Source organism: Sprattus sprattus (assembly GCF_963457725.1).
Source record: "Sprattus sprattus genome assembly, chromosome: 10".
Taxonomy (NCBI): Eukaryota; Metazoa; Chordata; class Actinopteri; order Clupeiformes; family Clupeidae; genus Sprattus; species Sprattus sprattus.
In genome coordinates this window covers 20,223,655-20,244,798 of record NC_137908.1, presented here as the reverse complement: position 1 = coordinate 20,244,798, position 21,144 = coordinate 20,223,655, and the positions used below count along the sequence as shown (strand labels likewise).

The window sequence follows — 21,144 nt, the reverse complement described above, 5'->3', positions numbered from 1 at the left end:
CTTAAAAACCAACGGCTGGCTCCATTTCATGCCATTTTGTGTTTTCAATCAACATCTTTCTAATTCTAAGTACACTGAAACAAGTCAAAATGGTTTTCTAGGACAATCATTTTGCTGTCAGTACAAAGGCATTGGTTTTGTCTTCAGTGGTGAAAAGTTTGTAGATTAAAGAATATAATATATAAGAATATAACTTTTTGAACTTGATTCAGGCATAGACTTCTCTTTCTATTGGCCGTTACACTACACACTAGGTTGAGTGATACTCTCCACTAGGGGTGTAAATCTCTCATGAAAAAAACGATTCGATTCGTATCTCGATACATGGGCACGATACAATACAAGAAAAGATGCATATTGATAAAAAACGATTCAGTACGATACGATTCGATGCCGTTCAATTACTGAAAACACTAAGTCAGACATCCCAACCTACAAAAAAAATCATTTCAGGGAGGTTTCCCCCCCCCCCTAGGCCTACGTATTTCTGTTGTGGTCCCTAAAAGTAATAAAAGCATAATATCATTCTATAGGCTATAGTCCTATGCAAGTCTTTGTTTATTATGTTTAAATATGTAGATTACTTTTACTATTTATTATATGCTGCTAATACAATCCTATTTATGTTAACTGCTTTTATTTGTATTCCATTGCAACTTTAAACAAGTCTCAGGAGCTTGTTGTTTTCATGTAGCCCTGGCAACTAGCTGGCATGAATAATATGCACATGAAATTAAACTTGTTGAACTCACCTCAACATGTCTATTATCGTAATTTAACCCACCATGGTCAATGCTGAAATCACTGTAACAGATAGTACAGCGTGCAAGATGGTCATTGTGATTTACTTTTATAAGACAGGGGTACACCTTTGTATAGTCTGTTGTAAAATGTCTTATATTTTCTTTTTTGGGGGCACTCCCCACTGAACTGATTAATTTGCTTCGGGAGAAGCGATAAAAGCCCGCCCACACTGAAAGTTGATTGGTTGACTTACCGAAACAGGCCAAATCAGGATGCTCCTGAGGCACACACGCACACTGCCTCACACACACACACACACACACACACACACACACACACACACACACGCACAGTCTCTAGGTCCCTCTCCCTCTCTGTCGTGTGCGCGCTACACAGAGCATGTTGGAGCACGTCTGTCTCGTGTGCGCGGTCTTGCTCGCTTGCTCTCGATTCCGAGAGATTTTAAGTAATTTGCGGGCATAAGGGATTCGTTATCGTTATATGTGGGAGACTCCCGGAACCTCCGGGAGACTTGGGATGTCTGCACTGCCATTTGCACTGTTCATACAGTGCTTATATTTATGTTAGGACATCATGATGGCTCGGTCTCGGAATCTAGACTGTAAATGTTAAACATAATTGTTAATGATACAATATTTATTATTTTATAATTATTTTAATTCGAGGATGTCTGTAGAAACACACAATCAACAACGATGTATCTTCATTGGCTGAAGTAGCTAGCATAGCATCGGCCATTGAAAATGAATAGCGTAGCTAGCATAGCATTGTTGAGAGTTGTAATCTGTCATTCTCTCCAGGTCTTGGCGTTAATACTGAGAATACTGCCTGATTGGTTTATATGCAGGCTTTGGCCAATGACAGGCTGTCATTGGTCTGACTGAGATAAAATGCAACAGGCCAGCGAGTGTTTTGTGTTTTTTTTTTTAAAACGGAGGGACAAAGGCTTGTGAACCGATGCATAACTTTTAAACCAGGCAAAGACCGGTTCATGAAATTTTAAAACCGATACGGGACTTCACGCATCGATGTAGTCGTATCTTACACGCTAAAAACGGATATCGATACGTATTGGTTATTTTTTACACCCCTACTCTCCACCTTGGGGCTGCTACTTCGCAGGAAAATTAAGAAAATTATTCAAAATGAGACCAGATTAATCTAATCTGTAAATAGGATTTAAAAATGTGACCTTTCTGAGCAATGTAATGGACTCTGCCAAACAATGATTTGTTCACATATCATTGGTATCATTTAATGAGGAATGGAAGGAGAATTTCTCATATGATAAAACAACTAATTTAGGGCCTACATTTATGATGCTGCATTTGCACCTTATATGTGCATATAAAAAATATTTATAGACTCGACTAGAGATGCATTTCCATAACAAAATGTGAATGTAATAGCACAGCAGCAGCAGGTGAACATTGCACTTCACCCTATGAAAGTTTTACTCTCCTACCACATGCTCGATGAGTATAAAGTCAGACTAGTTTCTCCCCGAGAATTTGGGCTTAAAATCATCTCCCTTTGCTCACTTAAAGTTCACGATTTAACCTTTATACAAGAAGGGTGATTGCTCAGCAATAGTTGAGGACCACTATACGGGACACTGCGCGGCTCAGACATGAAAAAAGTGCACAGGAAATAGCGATAAAACTATACAAGAACACAAATATTGATGAATAGAGACATCTCTATCATTACATTAAATTATCTAGCATCGCCTCTGCAGGGACAGGGGTTCACTGATAGGCTGTCATAATGTTGTGCAGTTTCCAAAATACCCATTCTTGTTAATCGATACATTTTATGTAGGTAGGAAAGCAATTGGTTGGTATATTATTGTGTATTCTGTTAAACAAAGTTTTTGATAATAGGATGATGCATATATCCTAACCATATTATATTACTATATTATTAGTCCTCTTTCTTAGCCTGACGATGTCATACTCATAATTCTAGTCTGAATATGAGTCTGAGACCGAACCATTGGGCTGTGATTATGGGGCGTGTTTCAACGAACCAGGAAAGAAAATTCCTCTTCGCTGAATTGGATACCTAGAACCAATCAGAGCAACGTAGTATTATTACCATCTGATAGATTAAACTTTTACCTGATCCCGTAGGAAGGACGGCAAAAACATCTTTTCAATCGACAAATGCCTTGATCGCGTTTCTCTGTTCCTCTTTCAAAATGAATGCGCTGTCAATATCTGTTGAGATATGCCTGCTCACGTTACTTAATTAGCACTCAAGGCTAGAAGCTACCATTTGTTTCAATGCTTTTTTTGTCTACGCGTTAGCATAACCTTTCAATAATGGTCTAGAGAGCTTTAGTTAAGACAAACAATACTCTGCAACATTCGTGTTGCACATACACAACTAACCGAGTCAATGTAGACATTAAAAAGTCGTGTAGATAGCTTAATTCACATAAAATATTCCCCACTAAGCTCCCGAGAAGCGGCCATCTTGGTCGGAGTTCGAATCTACCGGTTAATTCAACTCAAGCGTTGGTTGATCTGTCCATCAACGTATAAGGCCCGCCCTTACAATTTGATTGGTTTAGATTGCTTTCTCAACTTTTCTGAAACGTTTAATCCCTCCTAACTAGCTCGACTCCAGACTGAATCTCCCAGACCAAACATTTTGTGGGCGGAGTTCAGGCTGGTATCCAGGCTACCTCTTTCTAGTACTTAACTCGCACTTACAGTAGTAAGATTCCTGCACTTTTTTTATTTCTTATGTAAAGAAGTATTTATTGTTACACTAGGTCTCTATGGCTCGTAGATTGATTGTTCTCTCCTGTGCATGTCGCTTTGGATAAAAGCGTCTGCTAAATTACTAAATGTAAATGTATTATATCGTAAGGAAATCAGCCAATGGATGTGTGTACCTTGTTGACCTTAAATAAAATCTCAGTTATAGGCATGGTTTTCAATGGGTCAATATATCATTAGCCTACAGTGCCGATCCAGTGTTAATGCAAAGTTTTGTTAGCCAAATCTTTTTATTTAATTTGTCACTCACTTTTCACTAACCTACACTCTGTATCTTGCAACAAGAAAAGGACAGATTAATCCAGCTCTATTGAACAAATTAACGGTAAAACATTGCTATAACGGTGACTTTTTAGAGGATGGGCAGATGATTCCTCTGGGTGGGGAAGGTTTATCTCTGTAGACAAGCTGCTACAGATTTGTATCAGGTTGTGGATCTTATACAAAACAGCTTCTTTCTGGCGATGAGGTAAAGTGATCCTGCTGAAACCGGGTAGCCTCGTGGTGGATTTGAAGAGAAGATGATGGTAAAGTGTTATTCTGTTTTTTAAGAGGTGGCTACACTCTGTGGGCCCGTTCTATGGTGATCTCTGCCATTCAGTGTAGGGATCCATACAGGCAGGTGAGTGTTCAAAAAGTAATTGTTGCTATCAATTCATATAATTCTGGATGGCCAGCAGATAAAAATGCCCATTCTGTTTTAAACATATAACTTTGGTTTCACTAACTAGTCATTTAATTCACTACAAATTATGGAAAGTGATCCCTATATTTTGTAGTCTTCCTCACTGGTGTGGCAGCTGGATTTCTTACAAATCCCAGAAACATCAAAACAGAGTCTGCATAAAGGAAGGACATTCGCCCAACCCCCTCATCATGAGTTATTGTGTTCCTGCTCACAAATCATTTGCATAATAATATGAAGAAAAATGATGTAATCACAATGCTGTGCGATCACACAATCGCACTATGAAATGACAATCACACCATAAAAACTTAAGAAGGGCAATAGCGCGATTGCTACGCAATGTGTCAATAGTGCGATTCAAGAAGCTGCCATTAAAATTAGACCAAACTCAGCAAGATAATGGATGGAAATGGACACTTGGAAGAAACCCATCCATCTTTCATTCCTACTTTCATTACAGTACATTTCAGACACAACTCACCTTTATATAAAAACAGCATATTTTGCCGTTCATATGGTAAATTCCACCCTGGATCACTGAAAAATACCCACAGCAGCTTTGTTGCACAGCTAGGGACTGTGCCAACTCTGATCAGAGCAGGCACTGGCCTCTCTGAGACCGCCAGACTCCTGAGTACTTAAAAAACACTTTTATTGTAAGAATGATGAAGGAGAAGGCAACATCTAAAACCTGAAACAGTGGAGCTCAAAAGACAGGGAGGGGCAGGTGCACTGAGAGCTGAACGCCTCTCCTACAGAGGCTCAGTGGGTGGTACAGAGAGTAATCAGGAGTGATGGAAATGAAACCATGCAGACAGGGAGGAAAACAACAGAGGGAAAGGACAAAACAGGACAAGGACAATGGGACATAAACATGGGAGATATGACGAAGGGTGGAAGCATGGAGGAAGAAAACTACTGCACAGGGAAGGCTGCCCACCTGCAACAGGGACACCTCTGCTGGAGTCCCAGTCAGGGGGGCTGGTGGACTATCTGATGGAAGATGCTCAGGGTTTCATTAATGAGATGCTGAAGGGGAGCAGGAGGCACAGGCTCCATCATATGTTTACATTACATTACATTCTCATAACCCTCTACACAGACCCCAACCACCCAAGCCCCTAGAAAACTATTTTTCAAGCCAGGGTCACATAATTCACTTGGCTCGAAGGCAGCTTCCTGAACAGGGCCCCATGCAATAGGTTAGAAACCCAGAGAGGCCAGGGCCGCCTCACGCCTATGCACTGTACACCTCACGGGGACTCGGGACATCTTGTGGGGGGGAGCTGGGGGTTCAGATGGTTTAAATAAGTGTGGGGCTTCTAATGTCATCCAGATTTGGCTTAAGCCTGCATGGAGAATCGATCTGGGCCGGCTGACAGCGTCTGAGGGGCATTGAGGTTTCTTCCCAACTCACGCATGCCGAGACCAAACCAGAGCAGCACGACAGCTTGCTGTCAGTCAGAGGAAGGCCACATACAAAACAAGAGGGCATTATCTACCCTGGCATTTCACTCAAGCATGCCTGTGAGCTATTTCCAGGGATGAATATATCCTAGTACATAGTCCTTAATAAGGGAGATATGAACAGGTCAATGTAGGATAAGAGTGAAATATTTAACTGCACTGTGCATTATCTGCCACAGCAGCTGAACATAAATAACATAAGATACAGGTATGACATTTTTGTGTCAACTAAAAAATAATTAATTGACATTTGTACATTATTGATTTGATATCTTGACAGCTTTGAAGGTCAGGAAAAAAAACTATTTCCCACACCTGTAAGGAAAAAACCTTCTAAATGAATAGTATTTAATCAAGATATAATGTACACTACCAATGAACACTTCCAGCCAGCCTAAATCAACGCTAGGACAGAAAAAGTGTGTAATCAAATATAAATATCAAACACATAACACAAATCTATAACTAAAAAACAACACTCAATGACCGAAGAAGCATTTAAAAATCCACTCTTTCTGTTCAAGCAAGAAGGGTCAAGAGAAGCCCCTCAGAATGAAAAATAACATTTGATCAAAAATTGAAAATTGATTTTCCAACACTATAATCAAATATTTTATTAGATATCAAAACCGAGAGAAGAGAGAAGAGACTAGTTTGATGGAGCCAGTCTAATGAACCAGACAGATGGGAGGAAACAATGACTCTCTCTAGGATGAGGACATAGCCGTCTCTCCCCTGAAGGAAGCACTGAAATAACAGATATGTCTCCCTTACACCTCTTCTCCATTTCTCCCTCTCTTCTGTATCCAGCCTGCCCCCCTGAGCCCAGAGCCTCCCATATGGAATCATTTAGAGCTTGACATGAAGAGCTTTCAACAACTGTTTACACTTCATACACTCCCTCAGTCAAGCTACAGAAATGCTGCTGCCGCTCCTCTTGTCTGAGCTGGGCTGAACCCAGGGGAGAAAACAAAATTCCAGAGCAGGAATTTGGGTCAGACTTCCATACACAAGAAGGCTGTAGGGAAGTTTGGGACTCTGCTGTACCTCCCGCACCCCACCTCGTCCCCAGTCTTCCCATTTTTCTCCTTCATCATACTTCTTGCCTCTGTCATACTTTCCCTTGCTCTTTCAATCCTGCCCCATGAACACAGACATACAGGAAAACAATTAACATCTGTGCCAACCATTTTATGTCAGTGGCTGAACGTTAGCGATAAGCCCTTTTAGGCGCTGTTGAAAGGAATCTATTACTTCTGGGCTCTGCTATCGCCCCAAGTGGCAAATAAATCAGTGCTTTCACTCCTCCACCGCAGGGAGAATGCACCCGGAGTGGCCTGGAACGGAATGACAACATGGCCACTTCTGTTGTGTCTCCAGCAAGTCAGTGGGCACAACGACTGGCCACATTACTGGGCAGCAAAGGCTGCTCTGAGCCCTACAGAGAGCTTAACCAAACAGTTGGACACACACACATGCACACGCACACGCACACTCACAAAGGGCTGTGAGAAGGCACTTTCACTAGTACTTAACTTGCATTTACTGCAGTTATATTCCTGCACTTTTTATCTATTTCTTATGTAAAATAGTATTTATTGTTACACTAGGTCTCTATTGCTCGTAGCTTGACTGCTCTCCTTTGTGCGTTGCTTTGGACAAAAGCGTCTGCTAAATGACTAAATGTCAATGTAAATGTTCATTATTTTAATTTTAATTTTATTTAAAGAGCACCGGTATCATTTTTTAATAATCATTTGAAAAATGGTTTAACGCAAAAAGAAAAAATGAAAGTCTAACAGCCAACAAAAAAGCTAGTTTTACAGACCTCCCCAAGAAAAAGAAAATTAAAAAAGGAATACAACATACAAATCTGGCCAAGGGAGATAAAGGAGAAGCCCTGCATTTCATGTTATGCATGCTGAAAGGAGGAGTATGTGGCCAGCATCCTTCATGATCAGAGGAGCTGCAGGAGCACCGGCACTCATGCCCGCATAATAAAGATGAAAGGCATAGCCGTGGTGGCCCGGGAGCCATGAAGCCAGCTTATGGGGTCCCATAAAATGCCCGTCCTTCAGAGGAAGTCACATGAAAAATGATCATGTGCACTGAGGGGAGAGCATATATTTTAAACAAGGACCTCCTCATAGTCACTGCTCCTCCATGGGAGAACCAGTGGTGCCTTGGGATAACAAACAGTGGATGTAATATGGGTGAGCTTTATCCGTCTGGTGAGGGTCTGGGGCACCATGTAAGCTGTCAAGGCGAGTGCATTTGTGTGTGTGTGTGTGTGTGTGTGTGTGTGTTCTTCAATCCATTCCATTCCATTCCGTGAGATCGCATGGAGTCTGGACAACTGCCCTGCGTACCCTCCCCACACGTTTAGTAGGAGGTGAGAATAAATACAAATGCAATGTATGCAAAGGATTTCAAAAGGCTTTGGAGACTGATGAGCTGTGTTACTGAGCACGTCCACCTGAGGTTGAGACCGACCATCACATAACACCGCTTCTTGCTCTTGAGCAAGAGCATATGCTGCAATTAGAGTAAACAGATAGTCTTTTGCACCTACTGATGCAACTGCTGCGGTCACAATTCTCCCCAAAGATCTCCCCAAATTCAGGAGGAGCCCGTGTCTGGCAGACTCTCTGGAAAACAGCGTTGATGGATATCGTAGACTGAACTAACAGAGGATGGAGAATCATCCATCAGGGATATCCCATGATGTCATGGGGTCCCACGCTAGAGGGTTTGTGGTCGGGGGGAAAGTGAATCCTATACATGTGGGAATGCCATTTGGGGACCGGTGAGGCCATCTCAGCATGTCTGTGCTGAGAGATGTACTGAGGCCCAGGGTCTGCTTTGGACAGCAGAGAGAGAGAGAGAGAGTAAAGCTGACAAAGAGAGAGAGAGTGCTGTGAGTGTTGCATCCCAGAAGCCCTGCTGTGCTCATACATTTTTGCTCCAGAGCCTGAACATGAATTACAACCTTCTCTGAACTTCAAAAGCATCCACAGGAGGTCTGGAGAGAAACCCAGGGCAGCCCAGTGGGTAGGTGTGTTGACTTATGGTGTTTACGTTTGTATGTATATGTGTGTGTGTGTGTGTGTGTGTGTGTGTACGTTCATTGGAGAGAACAAGCATGTGTCTATACGTGGCAGGTAAGTTTAAGCAGGGGTGGATAGACTGCGGATAGACTGCGGATAGACTGCACATATTCATCTCAACCATCACATCCACTTCCATACTTCTGAGAGTGCAGAAGGCGCTCTGCTATCTGTGCCCAGTCTGCCTCCATCTGTGAAGAGCACAAGATGAGGCAGAGTTGTCCTCACAATGAATGGTCACACAAGGGCACCAACCAATCACGGCCCAGACGCTGACTGAACCCAGGCCATCAAAACGGATATCAGGCATCTGGGTATCTACAGTGAGGCTGGACTGCAGACCTAATGTTAACATTAAGTTGCAATCTTATCGCATTGTCAACGGAATCAAATTTGATGGAAGGTGGTGGTGGGGGGGGGAATCCATATTTATACACTGAGAACAGAAGGGGTGTTATTTCTGGCTTCTTAATTTAAGGCATCTGGATATGTGGGGTGGTTTGCCACAAAGAAGATCTGGAAAGCTTCTGCAAACACTGTTTAACCAGAGTCTGATGTTGGTCAGGCACCTTTGAGGGAGTCTGACGTGCCGACATTTTAATATTTTTGTTCTCCATCTAAAAACATTGATCCCAAAGTGCTCCATATGCTATTAATGAATATGCCTGTTTAAAAACCCCAGCGACATGCTCACAAAGGCAGCTTTGGTGTTGTATCCTGCTGCTCAGGTTCTATGGCTCTATGGCTATGGGTGTTGTTGTGTTTAGCAGTTGTGGGCTACAGGCTGTGCATATTGTACGGTGAAGGAGTGATCCCGGGTACATAATGTGGCGCACTTTGCAGCTGTCACCAGTCAGTTGTGTGTTGAGGTTGCATCTTAATCTTAATGCTTAAGATCTATCATTGGGAAGTTGTTGTATTGGCTAGGTTAGGTTGGTGAGTATGAGCACTTGCATGTGACAGTGAGTTGATTGCCCACTGTTGGAAGACCCCAACCAATAGCACAAGGGATTTTAAAAATGTTCCTGTGTTTATCTAAAATAAGCACAACCTCAGCAACATTATTATGAGAGCAGTACTGGGCTTTTTTAAATATCTTTTTGGTTAAATCAACTGTACATTTAAAAACCCATTTTCAGATGTGCTGAACATTGAATACCTTTGTGTAGCTTACACTAGTGTACAAAGGACCAGTATATTATACATTTACTATACTGAATCATAAAATGAACATGATCTCTCAACCAACACAACGTCTTTGATATCCTTCTAAAAAGCTGCATGACGAAAAGACAAAGTAAAATATGGGTAGAAATTGCATTTGAAAGATGGAAACAGCTAAGAGCCCATAAGGATTGTAAGACAGATGCCAAGCTGACTCATTTTCTCCTGAACAGGTAAACATTGAGCTTCAGGTAAGGTTGGCCAACCTTAATGAATTTATCATGGTTAATAGTAGGGATGAGCATTAAAAGTAATCTCAAGTACTCACATTTATTCTCTGTGGTCCGTGTGCTGTATAGTCTATAGACAAAGTTTCAATATTCAGAATTACTGATCAACTTCTTTTCTCAGTGAAGTGAACCAGGCCTGTTTATGAAATGCCTCGCAAATGTAACAATATGCTTGCACATGTTGACTTGTTTGTGTATGTGTGGGCGGTGTGGATGGCTCGTGGTTTTTCAAGGATTTCAAACTACTGACCTCACAGATTTCAGTAATGTTAACTTGACTCAATGCAGGACCTGCACTCTCTCTTCTCTCGGCCTTCCTCTGACTCTAGATCATCTACTTCTTGTACCACTAGGACCTGCACCTCTCTTCTCCTCTTCTCTCTAGCTCATCCTCTTCACCCTCTGCCTCTCGAATCAGCAGCACCTGTCCAGCCCTCAGTGGTGAGGGCACTTCATAATGGAGATCTACATCGGGCTGCTACAGGGAAGAACAGTTGGCTAATACTCCGAAACAGATGTGAAATGATTTATACATCGTCTGTCATTTGCCATCAACTGAGCAATATGTTATCAGTATCGGGTCCTGGAAACGGGTAACCTAACTCCAACTCCAGTTTGTAGCCTATTTTAATATAGCTAGCCGGTCCGTGTACTTTGCGGCCAACGGATTTTCGTTTTGAGATGAGAAAACCAAAATCGGGAAACGAGCTGTCATCCGATTATCATTAAGAAATAGGAAAACTAAAATCGTGAAATTACATATTTCCCGTTTCTTGTCTTGATAATAGCAAAACGGAAAACGAAAAAATGACCCGTTATCTGATTTTCTTTGATGTGCCTAAACATAGAAATCGGGAATTAAAATACTATTCGGAAATCTTCTTCCTCAATTTTGCGTGGCTCCGGGTTAGTAGTTGGCGGAGTATTTGATTTGAAGTCAGACATCCATGAGTTGCACGTAAACAAATATGCAGTTTTTATTGCAGAAAACAGAATAAATTGAATGGCTTGTGGAGATATCGCCGCTGCGTTATGTAGGCCTACCCAGTTTGGAATGACACAGGTTTTTTTCTGAGAGGAATGTGCGGAGGTGGTGTGAGCAGGGGGTTGTCAGGGACTTATGCCCTATAGCCAACTTGAATTGTACGTAGCGATCTCAGTCACTGCGCAGAGAGACTTGTACTGAATGATTACTGTATTGCTCAACACCAAGGCCGTTATAACCATATAGATATCTCTCTATATATATAGCATATATATATATAAGTCTATGGTTATAACACCGGCTACTGACACGTGAATCACTGTGACTGCTTATCGCAGAACCGCGAGCACAAATAGGCTCAACAACAACAAACACGTTATATTATCCCCGCCCCCCAGCTACTCTGCCAGCCCCCCGCACATGAGCTGCCGCGGCTGACAGAGAGCAAGGACACAGGCACTCAGTTATCACAATAAACATGAACACATCAACACAACAGGTCGCTACATTAGCGTTCCACACTGAAAAAATAGCAGCGCACCCTCTGCTGACATCCTGAATGTGACTGTCAAGCTCGTGGAAGCAACTTCCGGATCACAACACAAAAATCGACGCAAAATTGAGAAAGATTTTAAATATTTTAATTTCTGATTTCATTGTTTAAGCACATCCAATAAACAGATAACGGGTCGTTTTTTCTTTTAACTTTTTCTATTATCAAAACAAAAAACTGAAAATGGGTTGTTTTCTGATTTTTGTTCTCCAATTTCCAAATGGTAATGGGAAAACAGCTCGATTCCCGATTTTGGTTCTCTCATTTCAAAACGAAAATCTGTTGGCTGCAAAGTACACGGACCCTAGCCATGCATTGAGCGAATACTGACAGAGTATTAAAACAAATCATATGAGCTGGTTTATAATTTGCATATAATAGAAACACTGCAAACGTATTTAAAGGCTGATCTACTTATAGTGTAGGAAGTGTAAGACTCGTCGTTGCTTGCCATTGTCAAAGTTTAATGCTGAGCTAATCTTGCACTTGTTCATGTAGGTTCAGTGTCCTCAACCTGGCAATCCGCGGGAGCTTTCAGTCTGGGGAGGAGGGGTGGGAGGGAGACAACTCAAATACTTTGAATTTGAAATGCTTGGTTTCAGAACTACAGATAGCTCCATTAAAGCATTCATCAGTTGTATGTACTCTGGTTACTAAACTTCTAAGTTAACACTGCTTCTTTTGAAGGTCCACCTCCATCGGATATGTGGGGGGAGGTAGTCACAAGTCAAAGATAATGGCCCATCAGTCAGGAATAACAATGCGTCCCACAGTAATTTTGTAAAGTAAGTGTCAATCAGAAAATTAGAAAATAAGAGTGCAGGCTGTGCATCACTTAAGAGAGAGAAAAAACAACTTTTGTCTAACATTATCTTAAGCCATTGGCGTTTCAGAGCTGATAATGCCTGTCCTAATACACCTTGTTCAGTCTAAAAGCTAGGCAAATGGAGAAGATAGGCTAAAATATTTGACAAAGCTAACATTTTCTAGCCAGTATGATGCTAAAATAATCCAGAGCCTAGTCTAAACATGTGTGCACTTACAACTAAAAAAACGTAAGCCTGTGTGTACCCATCCTCATTACTCATCCAGTTTCTCCACAGATAGTTACTCAGTAGTTATAGCTCCATATGACACTATTATTATATGTGTTATTGTCTTTGGAATTTCTTTTTAAAGTTGCTTACATTTTCAAAAATATCACAGCATGTCAGAACCACAAAAGTGCCTGAATTGACCCCCGGACACCTGGAGGTTGAAGTTTATGGCAATGCTATTATCGCGTTGGTGTGATAATGTGGTGCAAAGATTGGATTAGAGATTCCAGACAAAACTGATCTTAAATGTCTTGGCTTCACAGACGATGCAACAGACATGAAAGGGTTTAGAAACCTGTATCAGATGAGAAGTACAAAAACATGTGCATACTGAAATGTGCAAACCGAGATGTGTACTTCCACCATATAAAGTTAAGAAGGCAGCAGATCATGATCTACAACAAGAACTCTCAAATTAACTTTTAGAAATGTACTCACCAATAAACCCTGTCCGCTGCCCCTGACTGTCAGCTAAACACGTCAGAAATTGAGCTAGAGGGGGAAAAAAAGAGAAAAACAAACTTTAATAACAGTTTCCATAAATATGGTGTTATAATAACAAGTCCACTATGTCCACACAAAAAAACACAATCCCCTTGCTTCCACACCCCACACCAGAGATAAATGGTTAGTCACCCTCTAAGGAAGATCAGAGGGATGGGCCGTTGCAGCAGCAACACATGCTGGACTTAGTCACCGGCTGCTCGCAGCAGAGATGATAATCTTATCTGACCGCAGGAGCTACTTTCGTCACACAGCTCGCCTACTAAAAGGCCATGTCCGGCCACGAGTAGCAGCGGACATTTTCCCCCGCCTTTGTCTGCACGTGGCCTCATCTCATATGCCAACATGATCACAAACCCCGAAGCAGCCACGCAACCAGTGGGAGATAATATGCGTCCTTTTCAGAGGTCAGGGCTCACTGATGTCTTGCCTCCAGATACGCACTAAAAATGTGGATTATGGAGATGTATGCCCTATCAATAGAAATGTTTTACAGGAAGCACAGCTTTTTCAGGGGAAAAAAGGAGTAAGGGCAAGCAAGTAAATGGATGTAACGATTCTCACAGCAAGATCTGGACCCGTGCAATGACAGCAGGAGGCTGGGGATGACTCGAGCGTCTGTGGTGTGCGGAGCGTATGTGTGTTTGAAGGGATGGGAAGGGATAGGGGTGGACTGGGAGACCAAGCCAAGCAGTGAGCCAAGAACCCAGAATGCAGGAATTGTGGTGCAGACGCTGTAGCAATTGGGGGCTATTCGTCACTGCAGCCTGCAGAAAAAGGGGCTGAATGGGAGATTTTCACGAGGAGGAGGATGACGACAGTAGCTAAACCCTTTACCCCCTGAAGGAGATGGACAACAGCAGCAGCTGAGGGACAGAGAGAAGGCAGAGTAGAAGCTCTATATGACCCAAGAACAGAGAAAGTTCCGTTTCGCTATAAAGGTTACAGGGGGCTTTGGTACAAATGAATCAAAAAGTTAAAAGAATCTTTGTCACATCTTGACAGACATCTTTGGGCAACAGTGGCAGTCAATGACCCAAAAACAGAGAGAGTTCCATTTCGCTCCCAAGGTTACAGGGGGCAAATGCTCTTAGGGAGAATGGAGATGTTTGATCTTCTCTGGGGTCGTTAAGTGTATGACTGATCTTTGCTGGTTTCCTGAATAGGCAGGGAGAGTCATGCTGCGACACTGTGCTGTGTGTTGGTCAGCTCAGGTCACTGTTCAGCCTCCCACTGTGCAAATCACACAGCTGTAGAGGAGAGCAGAGCACAGCTAGGCAGGCTGCAACGATAGCAAAGCCTCCCACTCGGAGTGAGAAACACAAGCATGTGTGCACAGGAGGAAGGAATGAGAAAGAGGGAAGAAGTCAAGAGTTCAGAAATGATCAAATGCTTAAGGGTACTACTAGAGAGAGATCAGCTACAACACTCACAGCGGAAATCAGAAAAGAAAGACATGGTGGTGCATCAGGACCACCAGAGGACCCATTTGCAATTTCTGATACACATACAGATTTGGGGTTTATTTTTCCTCAAATCTACAAATGAATTTATAAATGTTCACAAAGTGTTTTTAAAATTATGTTTATTTATCAGAGGCTCTTTATAAAAGGCGTGTGACCCAACAATAGCTCTCATAATAACAATAATAACTAGAATGCGTTTCGTGAACGAACTGCGAGAGTGTGCTTGCTCTGCAGTGCAGTGGCCGAGTGCGCATATGTTGTTGAGGGGCCTCACAGACTGATATCTGAGAACAAAATCTGTATAGTACTGTGTTTTCTGTGTTCAGTACAACGTTGAATGCAGGTTGTAGGATGAATCTGCCAGCCTTCCAGTGTAACCGTCTGCAGTGACACTGAATACACCTTTTTGTTTTCAACCAATATATTTTAGCAAGCAACCAAGCTCAACCATTATAATTTGGCTCCACTGACGTTTAGACATATGAGGGTATCTTTGTTGTTCTGTTTTTGTTTGTTTGTTTGCTTGTTTATTGTGAAAGGGTCTAGTGTGTTACATTTAGCTTGGAGAAGTCTTAAAATAGGCTCCAAGTGACATTATCTCTTATGGGGTGTAATTATTCCTCCAAAGGTCGTGTTAATCAATGAGTGCACCTGAATTGTGCGGTATTTGTTGAAGGAGACTTGGGCTTGTTTTGATTTTGTATTGGTTGCGGATGCAATAAATCTTGTCTGTGCTTCAAATGTAAATATATTTATTGTCTCTCTGTATTATGAAACTTGCATATTTACTAAGCACAAACATTTCAGGTATCATGGTCATAATAGTTCCAGAGTTTCGTTATACTGACTTACTGAGCTAAGTGAATTGTTGAAATTGTTATCTTGGTAAAAAGAAAACATCTCTGCAACAATATTGGAATGAATGCGGTTACATAGTCAGCTTTACTTAAAGTGTATTGTAAGATATAGCTTGTTAGACTTAATGCACTTAGAGTTAGACTGTAGGTCTAGTATCTAACGTAAGCAACACTTTTACTGTATAGATAGAGAGCACGTGTATCATATTGGTTTATAGTCTGTCAAATTAGTTCTAGTTATTGGTGTTCGTTGGCATAAAAAGTTAGTCTTCTCTTATAAGCCTAGGTAGTACATCTGATTAGAGCTAGCAACCATGAATTGCAGATTAAGGGGTCCCCTATCTCAGTGTTCATTTTGGCAGCTATGTTTAGATTCAGTCTTAAGACAAAAATGCATAATAGTTTTAGTCACATTTAGTCATAGTTATCCTTCTTAGTTTCAGTCTAGTTTTCGAAAACTCATTACAATTTAGTCTAGTTTTAGGCACATTTAAAATTCCATATTATAGCCACATTAAACTCCTTCCCTTCTCAGGCCCAGGGACCTCCTGTGTTGTGTCAACTGCATAGTTATCTAGCTTGCAGTACTTAAATTGTGGATGCAATTAGTCTCCAAGATACAGATCTCATGCCTACAGCTGAATTCGAATTTGTTTGTAATAAATAATCGAATGTGATGATGAAGTACAGTACGCAGCGTCTTAACTGAAGCTCAACTCAAGTATTACAGCAGCTAGCTTGCCGCTAACACTAACTGAAAACACACTGGAACACATAGTGGCTAGGTAGCTAGCTGCTAATAAGTAACATATATAAGTAACACATCAGCAGTAATGAATCAAGTGTACTAATATTAAATGTACTACTAAATGTACTACTAACATGCCATTCTTAAATTAAAGCCAGTGACATGATGGTTAACGATTAACGAGTTAATGATGGATACCGACAGTTAGCATACCTAGCTAGGTAGCATTACCATTGGATTTCAATGGCAGTTATGCTAACTCTGGCTATCCAGACAAAGGAGCCTTGTTTTTGGACACGTATCACTTGACGAGCGGGGGCAATACAGTCATCTGGAAAGTTTAAAATGATACTAAACGAAGGGAAATCTACTGTATGGAGATATTTCTGCTCAGTAGACAATGCAGATTCAGATTCTAATTAGGCTGGTGGATATGTCCAATGTAGAAGTGTGAAGTTTTAATGAAATATGATTGATGCAACTCTCGTTCTCCACAACGACATGATTAACCTGGATGGCTGTATGTAGTTTCAGAACGAACGTCAAAGATCTTCAATGGTAAGACTTGTCGGTTGTGCCTCTGTTGGTGTCTCGTTAAACGTGAGTTTTATTAAAGCATAGCGTGGTATCTCTCTATCTAACCACTCGTTCAGGTGTTTTCTTGAGTTGTTAAGCAACTACTGCACACGTAGTTCCCGAACCACTTTTCCTAGTAAGTTTTCCATCCTTTTTCACACTGTGTCTCTGCGTCGATATCGGAGATACCTAGCAAAATTAAACCTGAGCCTGGGTGAAGGCTAAATAGCTCGCTAGCTATCATCACTCTATTCACGATTGTATCAATAGTATATCTAGGTTTTCTTTGGTGACTGTTGTCGGGCCTTTTCAACTGGCTGTGGGTTTGTGAACTGTAACAACTCGCTAGCAATTACTACTACTGTATCATGATATAAAGCTTAATGGTGGTTTTCGATTTACATGATTTTTATGGCATTTAAGAGGTATAAACCCTTGATGGTGGTTTTCGATTAGCATGATTTTTATGGCATTAAAGAGAGCTTGGCCTTCTCCTATCTCAGAGTGGGTGACGTCACAATGGCTTAACCTTCCACCATGTTAGTCAATGAGAGAAAAAGGTGATGAAAAAGAGGAATAAAAAAGGAATGGCAAGGGAGTACCGCCACGAAAAGTCATAGCAGGTTGCACCGGATCGGGCCGGACGTTTTGGTGTTTGAATGGCGTCTCTATCTCAATCGGGCGAGGAGTAGTTAGCTGCAATAAAAACGGGGAGAATAAATAAATAAAGAAAACTTGACGATAACAATACTGTGCTTCCCTTCGGGCAAGCACACTAATAATAATAATAATATTATTAATAGAGTGGGTAGGGCTTATATTACAACATTATTACACTTTGGGAGTGCCTTCTTTTGTTTTGCTTCAAGGAAAATATACAACATGGTCAGATCAGACATGTGCCTAAAAAGGCGTTATTTGTTGGTATCACATTTAGACAATTTTCAAAAACGTTTTCCTGTATACGATTACAAAAGGAATTATTTTGTCTCCTTCAGATCAAATTGACAACATGTATTTTTGTTGCAAATTGTGTGAGGTTGCTCCACACTTTGGGAGAATGCCTGGACTATTTGTTCATATCAACAAATATGAATCAAATTTCCATGAAAGACAGAAAAACAAGAGGAGAGAAGTAAAAGGCAGTAATAGTGCAGGAGTATGACGAGGGGAAACCAGTTCATCGAGCAAAAATAGGTAGTGAAATTGAGATTGATGGCACAAACAAATGGAAAGAAACTGGGGGAGAAAGACAACATAAGGTAACACATGCTGCAAAGCTCTCTGCTTATTTTTGCCTTATATAGGCCTGGAGTTGACCATGGCTTTTATGACAGAGTGAAGCTGGAAAAAAGCTGGTCCTTTTTAGAGTTAGACATACTTAGCTCAAATAAGAATGGCTTAAAAAACTGAATAATGCAACATGTCCCAGGAGAGACCTGTGTTTGCACCCAGCAAGTATGTACTTGGCATAATTAGAAAACTATCACGATGGGGGACAGGTCCACGGTGGGCTGGGGGTCAGAGAGACAACTCCTAATAAACAACGCTGGGAGCATAAGCAAATTGTCCATGACCATGGGGGATAGCGTCTGGGTATGCTAATTTCCTACAAATGGTCTGTTGGCCTTTATTTTACTGTCCAAGGGATGCTGAGGCTGCTCCCCATTACTGATTATTAATAAGCAAACAACATAATGGATTCTCAACTTGAAGATAAATTAGAGGCTTTAACAGCTTGTAATTAAATTTGTACATGCCAATAGGTGTCTCAAGTGACCCCTGAAGTTGCTCAGCAATTAGCCAATTGTTGCATAGATAAATGCTAAGGCAAAGAGCTGCAAACACTATTAGGAAAAACAATCATCATCATCATCACCACCACCACATGGAAGAGAACATTGGATTTATTGACATACTAAACCCCCTCAATATCAAAATTATAAGCCAACATTTATATGAAGAGACCACCACTGAGTACTGCTGAGAAGAATGGCCAGCTATATATCGTCAAAGGTTTCTAGGCAAAAGTACGACACTGTCGGGTTTAGAGAGAGACTTGCAACTTGATATGCAATGTTTTACCATCAGAACCGTTAGGTTTCACTCTACCATGCTCCGCCTGTGGCTGCTTAATTTATGTATGCAGCACTTAGCCGAAGACCCGTGGAGCCACGAGCTAAAGCAACACCTCACACACTGGAGTGAGAGAGGGAGCTGAGAAGCTGGACACAAGCCGCTGGGAGTTGCTGTGCTGACTGATTGAAGGCTGCAGCAGCCCAGAGGAGGGAGATTGAGACGCCCTCTCCTCTGACCCCTCTCCACTACTCTGGCGATGGCGCCGCTTCAACCAAATTACCTTTCTTCCCTCTGTAAATGAAACAGGAAAAACCGAAGACATGACGTCTGCGCAAACCAGCTTATCTCACAGTGTGTGTGTGTGTGTGTGTAATATGTCTTTCTTCACTTTGGATTAAGGGGGTTAATTACAAATCCATGGCTATTACATTAGGTCTTTTTTTCTCTACTTTAATTGAAATACTCAAGCCAGGACCCAACAGAATTCTTTCAGTGGCTATGTCTTAACAAATGAGAATAACGAGCGATAATTGTCTGATTTGGCCTCTGAACAGACGAACATGGACTGACAGCACCAGGTATAATAGCATACAAGCCCTGATCTTTCTTAAAGCTAACGAGACCAGTCCCAAAACGGGAATAAAGCAGCAAGGCAAACCCTAGGGATTAGCACGCACCTCTTTGAAGCAGCCTTCAATGTCACTGGGCCTCTATTAAGGCTGAAAGCTACGGACACAGAATGCTCGGAGCAGAGAATTGAAAATGAAATACATTCAACTGCACTTCAAAGTCATTAGCGAAAGAGTGTGCCATGAATGGCTTACACGGTTGAAACTTTTCTTTGATGGCAAGAACATTAACAACCATTTCCGTGTGAAATATCTGACCTTGTCACCCAAACACCACACAGCTTGTAAGGACAAACTAAATCAAGGTAAATAAGCCACATTTGAAATAGTACAGGTAACATGTCTACTGAGGTCCACTGTTGAATTTGATGCTACCTGGGAAATTATTGAAAAATAGGGCAATAAGCCTCATCTGAGGATGACTCACTGCATGCGGTGGGACCAGAGGTTCCGCTAGAGAAAAATGTTGCCGGTCCATTTTAATGTTAAGCCGGTCAAAGCCGGTATTTTTGCTTCTAAATTAGCCTATTGAAGAAAACTGACGGCATGCGTAGCTTAAATAATTACATTATCAGGTTTACAATGGAGAAAAAAAACATAAATGCCTGATGCGTGTCAATAGGTGGCTTTTAATCGCAACCTGCTGTGGCGTTAAATTGAGCGCTGCAACATGGTCACTAAAATTATTCTACCCTCTTGTGAATCTGTTGCGTCATCCTGCCTTTTCACAGTGTTAACAGAACATTTTACTGTTATCATCAATTACCTCGCACCTAAGCCAAGGGAACTTGTCACTCCATTCCGACATAAACGCGACTTCTGTCTTTTCTCTGGTGAAGCTGTTCGAACATCTAGGGCTTCAGGTATTCAGTGTTTGGAAAGTTCACTTTCTACATTCAGTTCATAGTTCATAATTCAAATTCATTCATCAAATCAATTAATTTGTAACTGAGTTCACAGCTCCCAAAAAATGAACTTGTTCAGTTCCTTTTTTCAATATGTTACGAGCTATAATTTTTCAAAATCTATATCTGTCTGCAATAACGTTTTCGGCCTCTACGCAACTTTGGCGCTCTCATGCACAGGCATAGACAGTAGAATGAAATGAAACGTGTTCAGACGCAACACGGCAGTCTGCAGGTATTACAGGTTCATCCTCGTCAGACGGTTCAACCTCATCAGTTGCGTTTGGCCTCTGAATTTTTCTTTTTAAGGCTAGTCTGCTTGGCCATGTTTGATCCTTCTCTCTCAGTTCGCTCCTTCTTTGTAACCGACGGTTTGTGCTTTATTTAAAATGCAGCATATGCGTGTTGTTTAATAACTTTCAAACGGCAGAATAGCCTGTTCCTTTAAAACATAATAAGGGCAGTGCACAATTGCTTT

At 41.5% G+C, this 21,144-nt stretch overlaps 1 protein-coding gene across 1 annotated transcript in view; it reads right to left on the bottom strand.

Annotated features, from left to right (window-relative positions):
• Nucleotides 1-21,144, bottom strand: part of rad18 (RAD18 E3 ubiquitin protein ligase) — a gene marked incomplete at its 5' end in the record, with an annotated part of 60,933 nt that overhangs the window by 2,069 nt on the left and 37,720 nt on the right. Inside the window, one exon of the mRNA XM_080845805.1 lies at nt 13,341-13,394. Coding sequence (XP_080701931.1) covers nt 13,370-13,394 — 25 coding nt within the window. The 3' untranslated portion in view covers nt 13,341-13,369. The remainder of the gene's footprint in view (nt 1-13,340; nt 13,395-21,144) is intronic.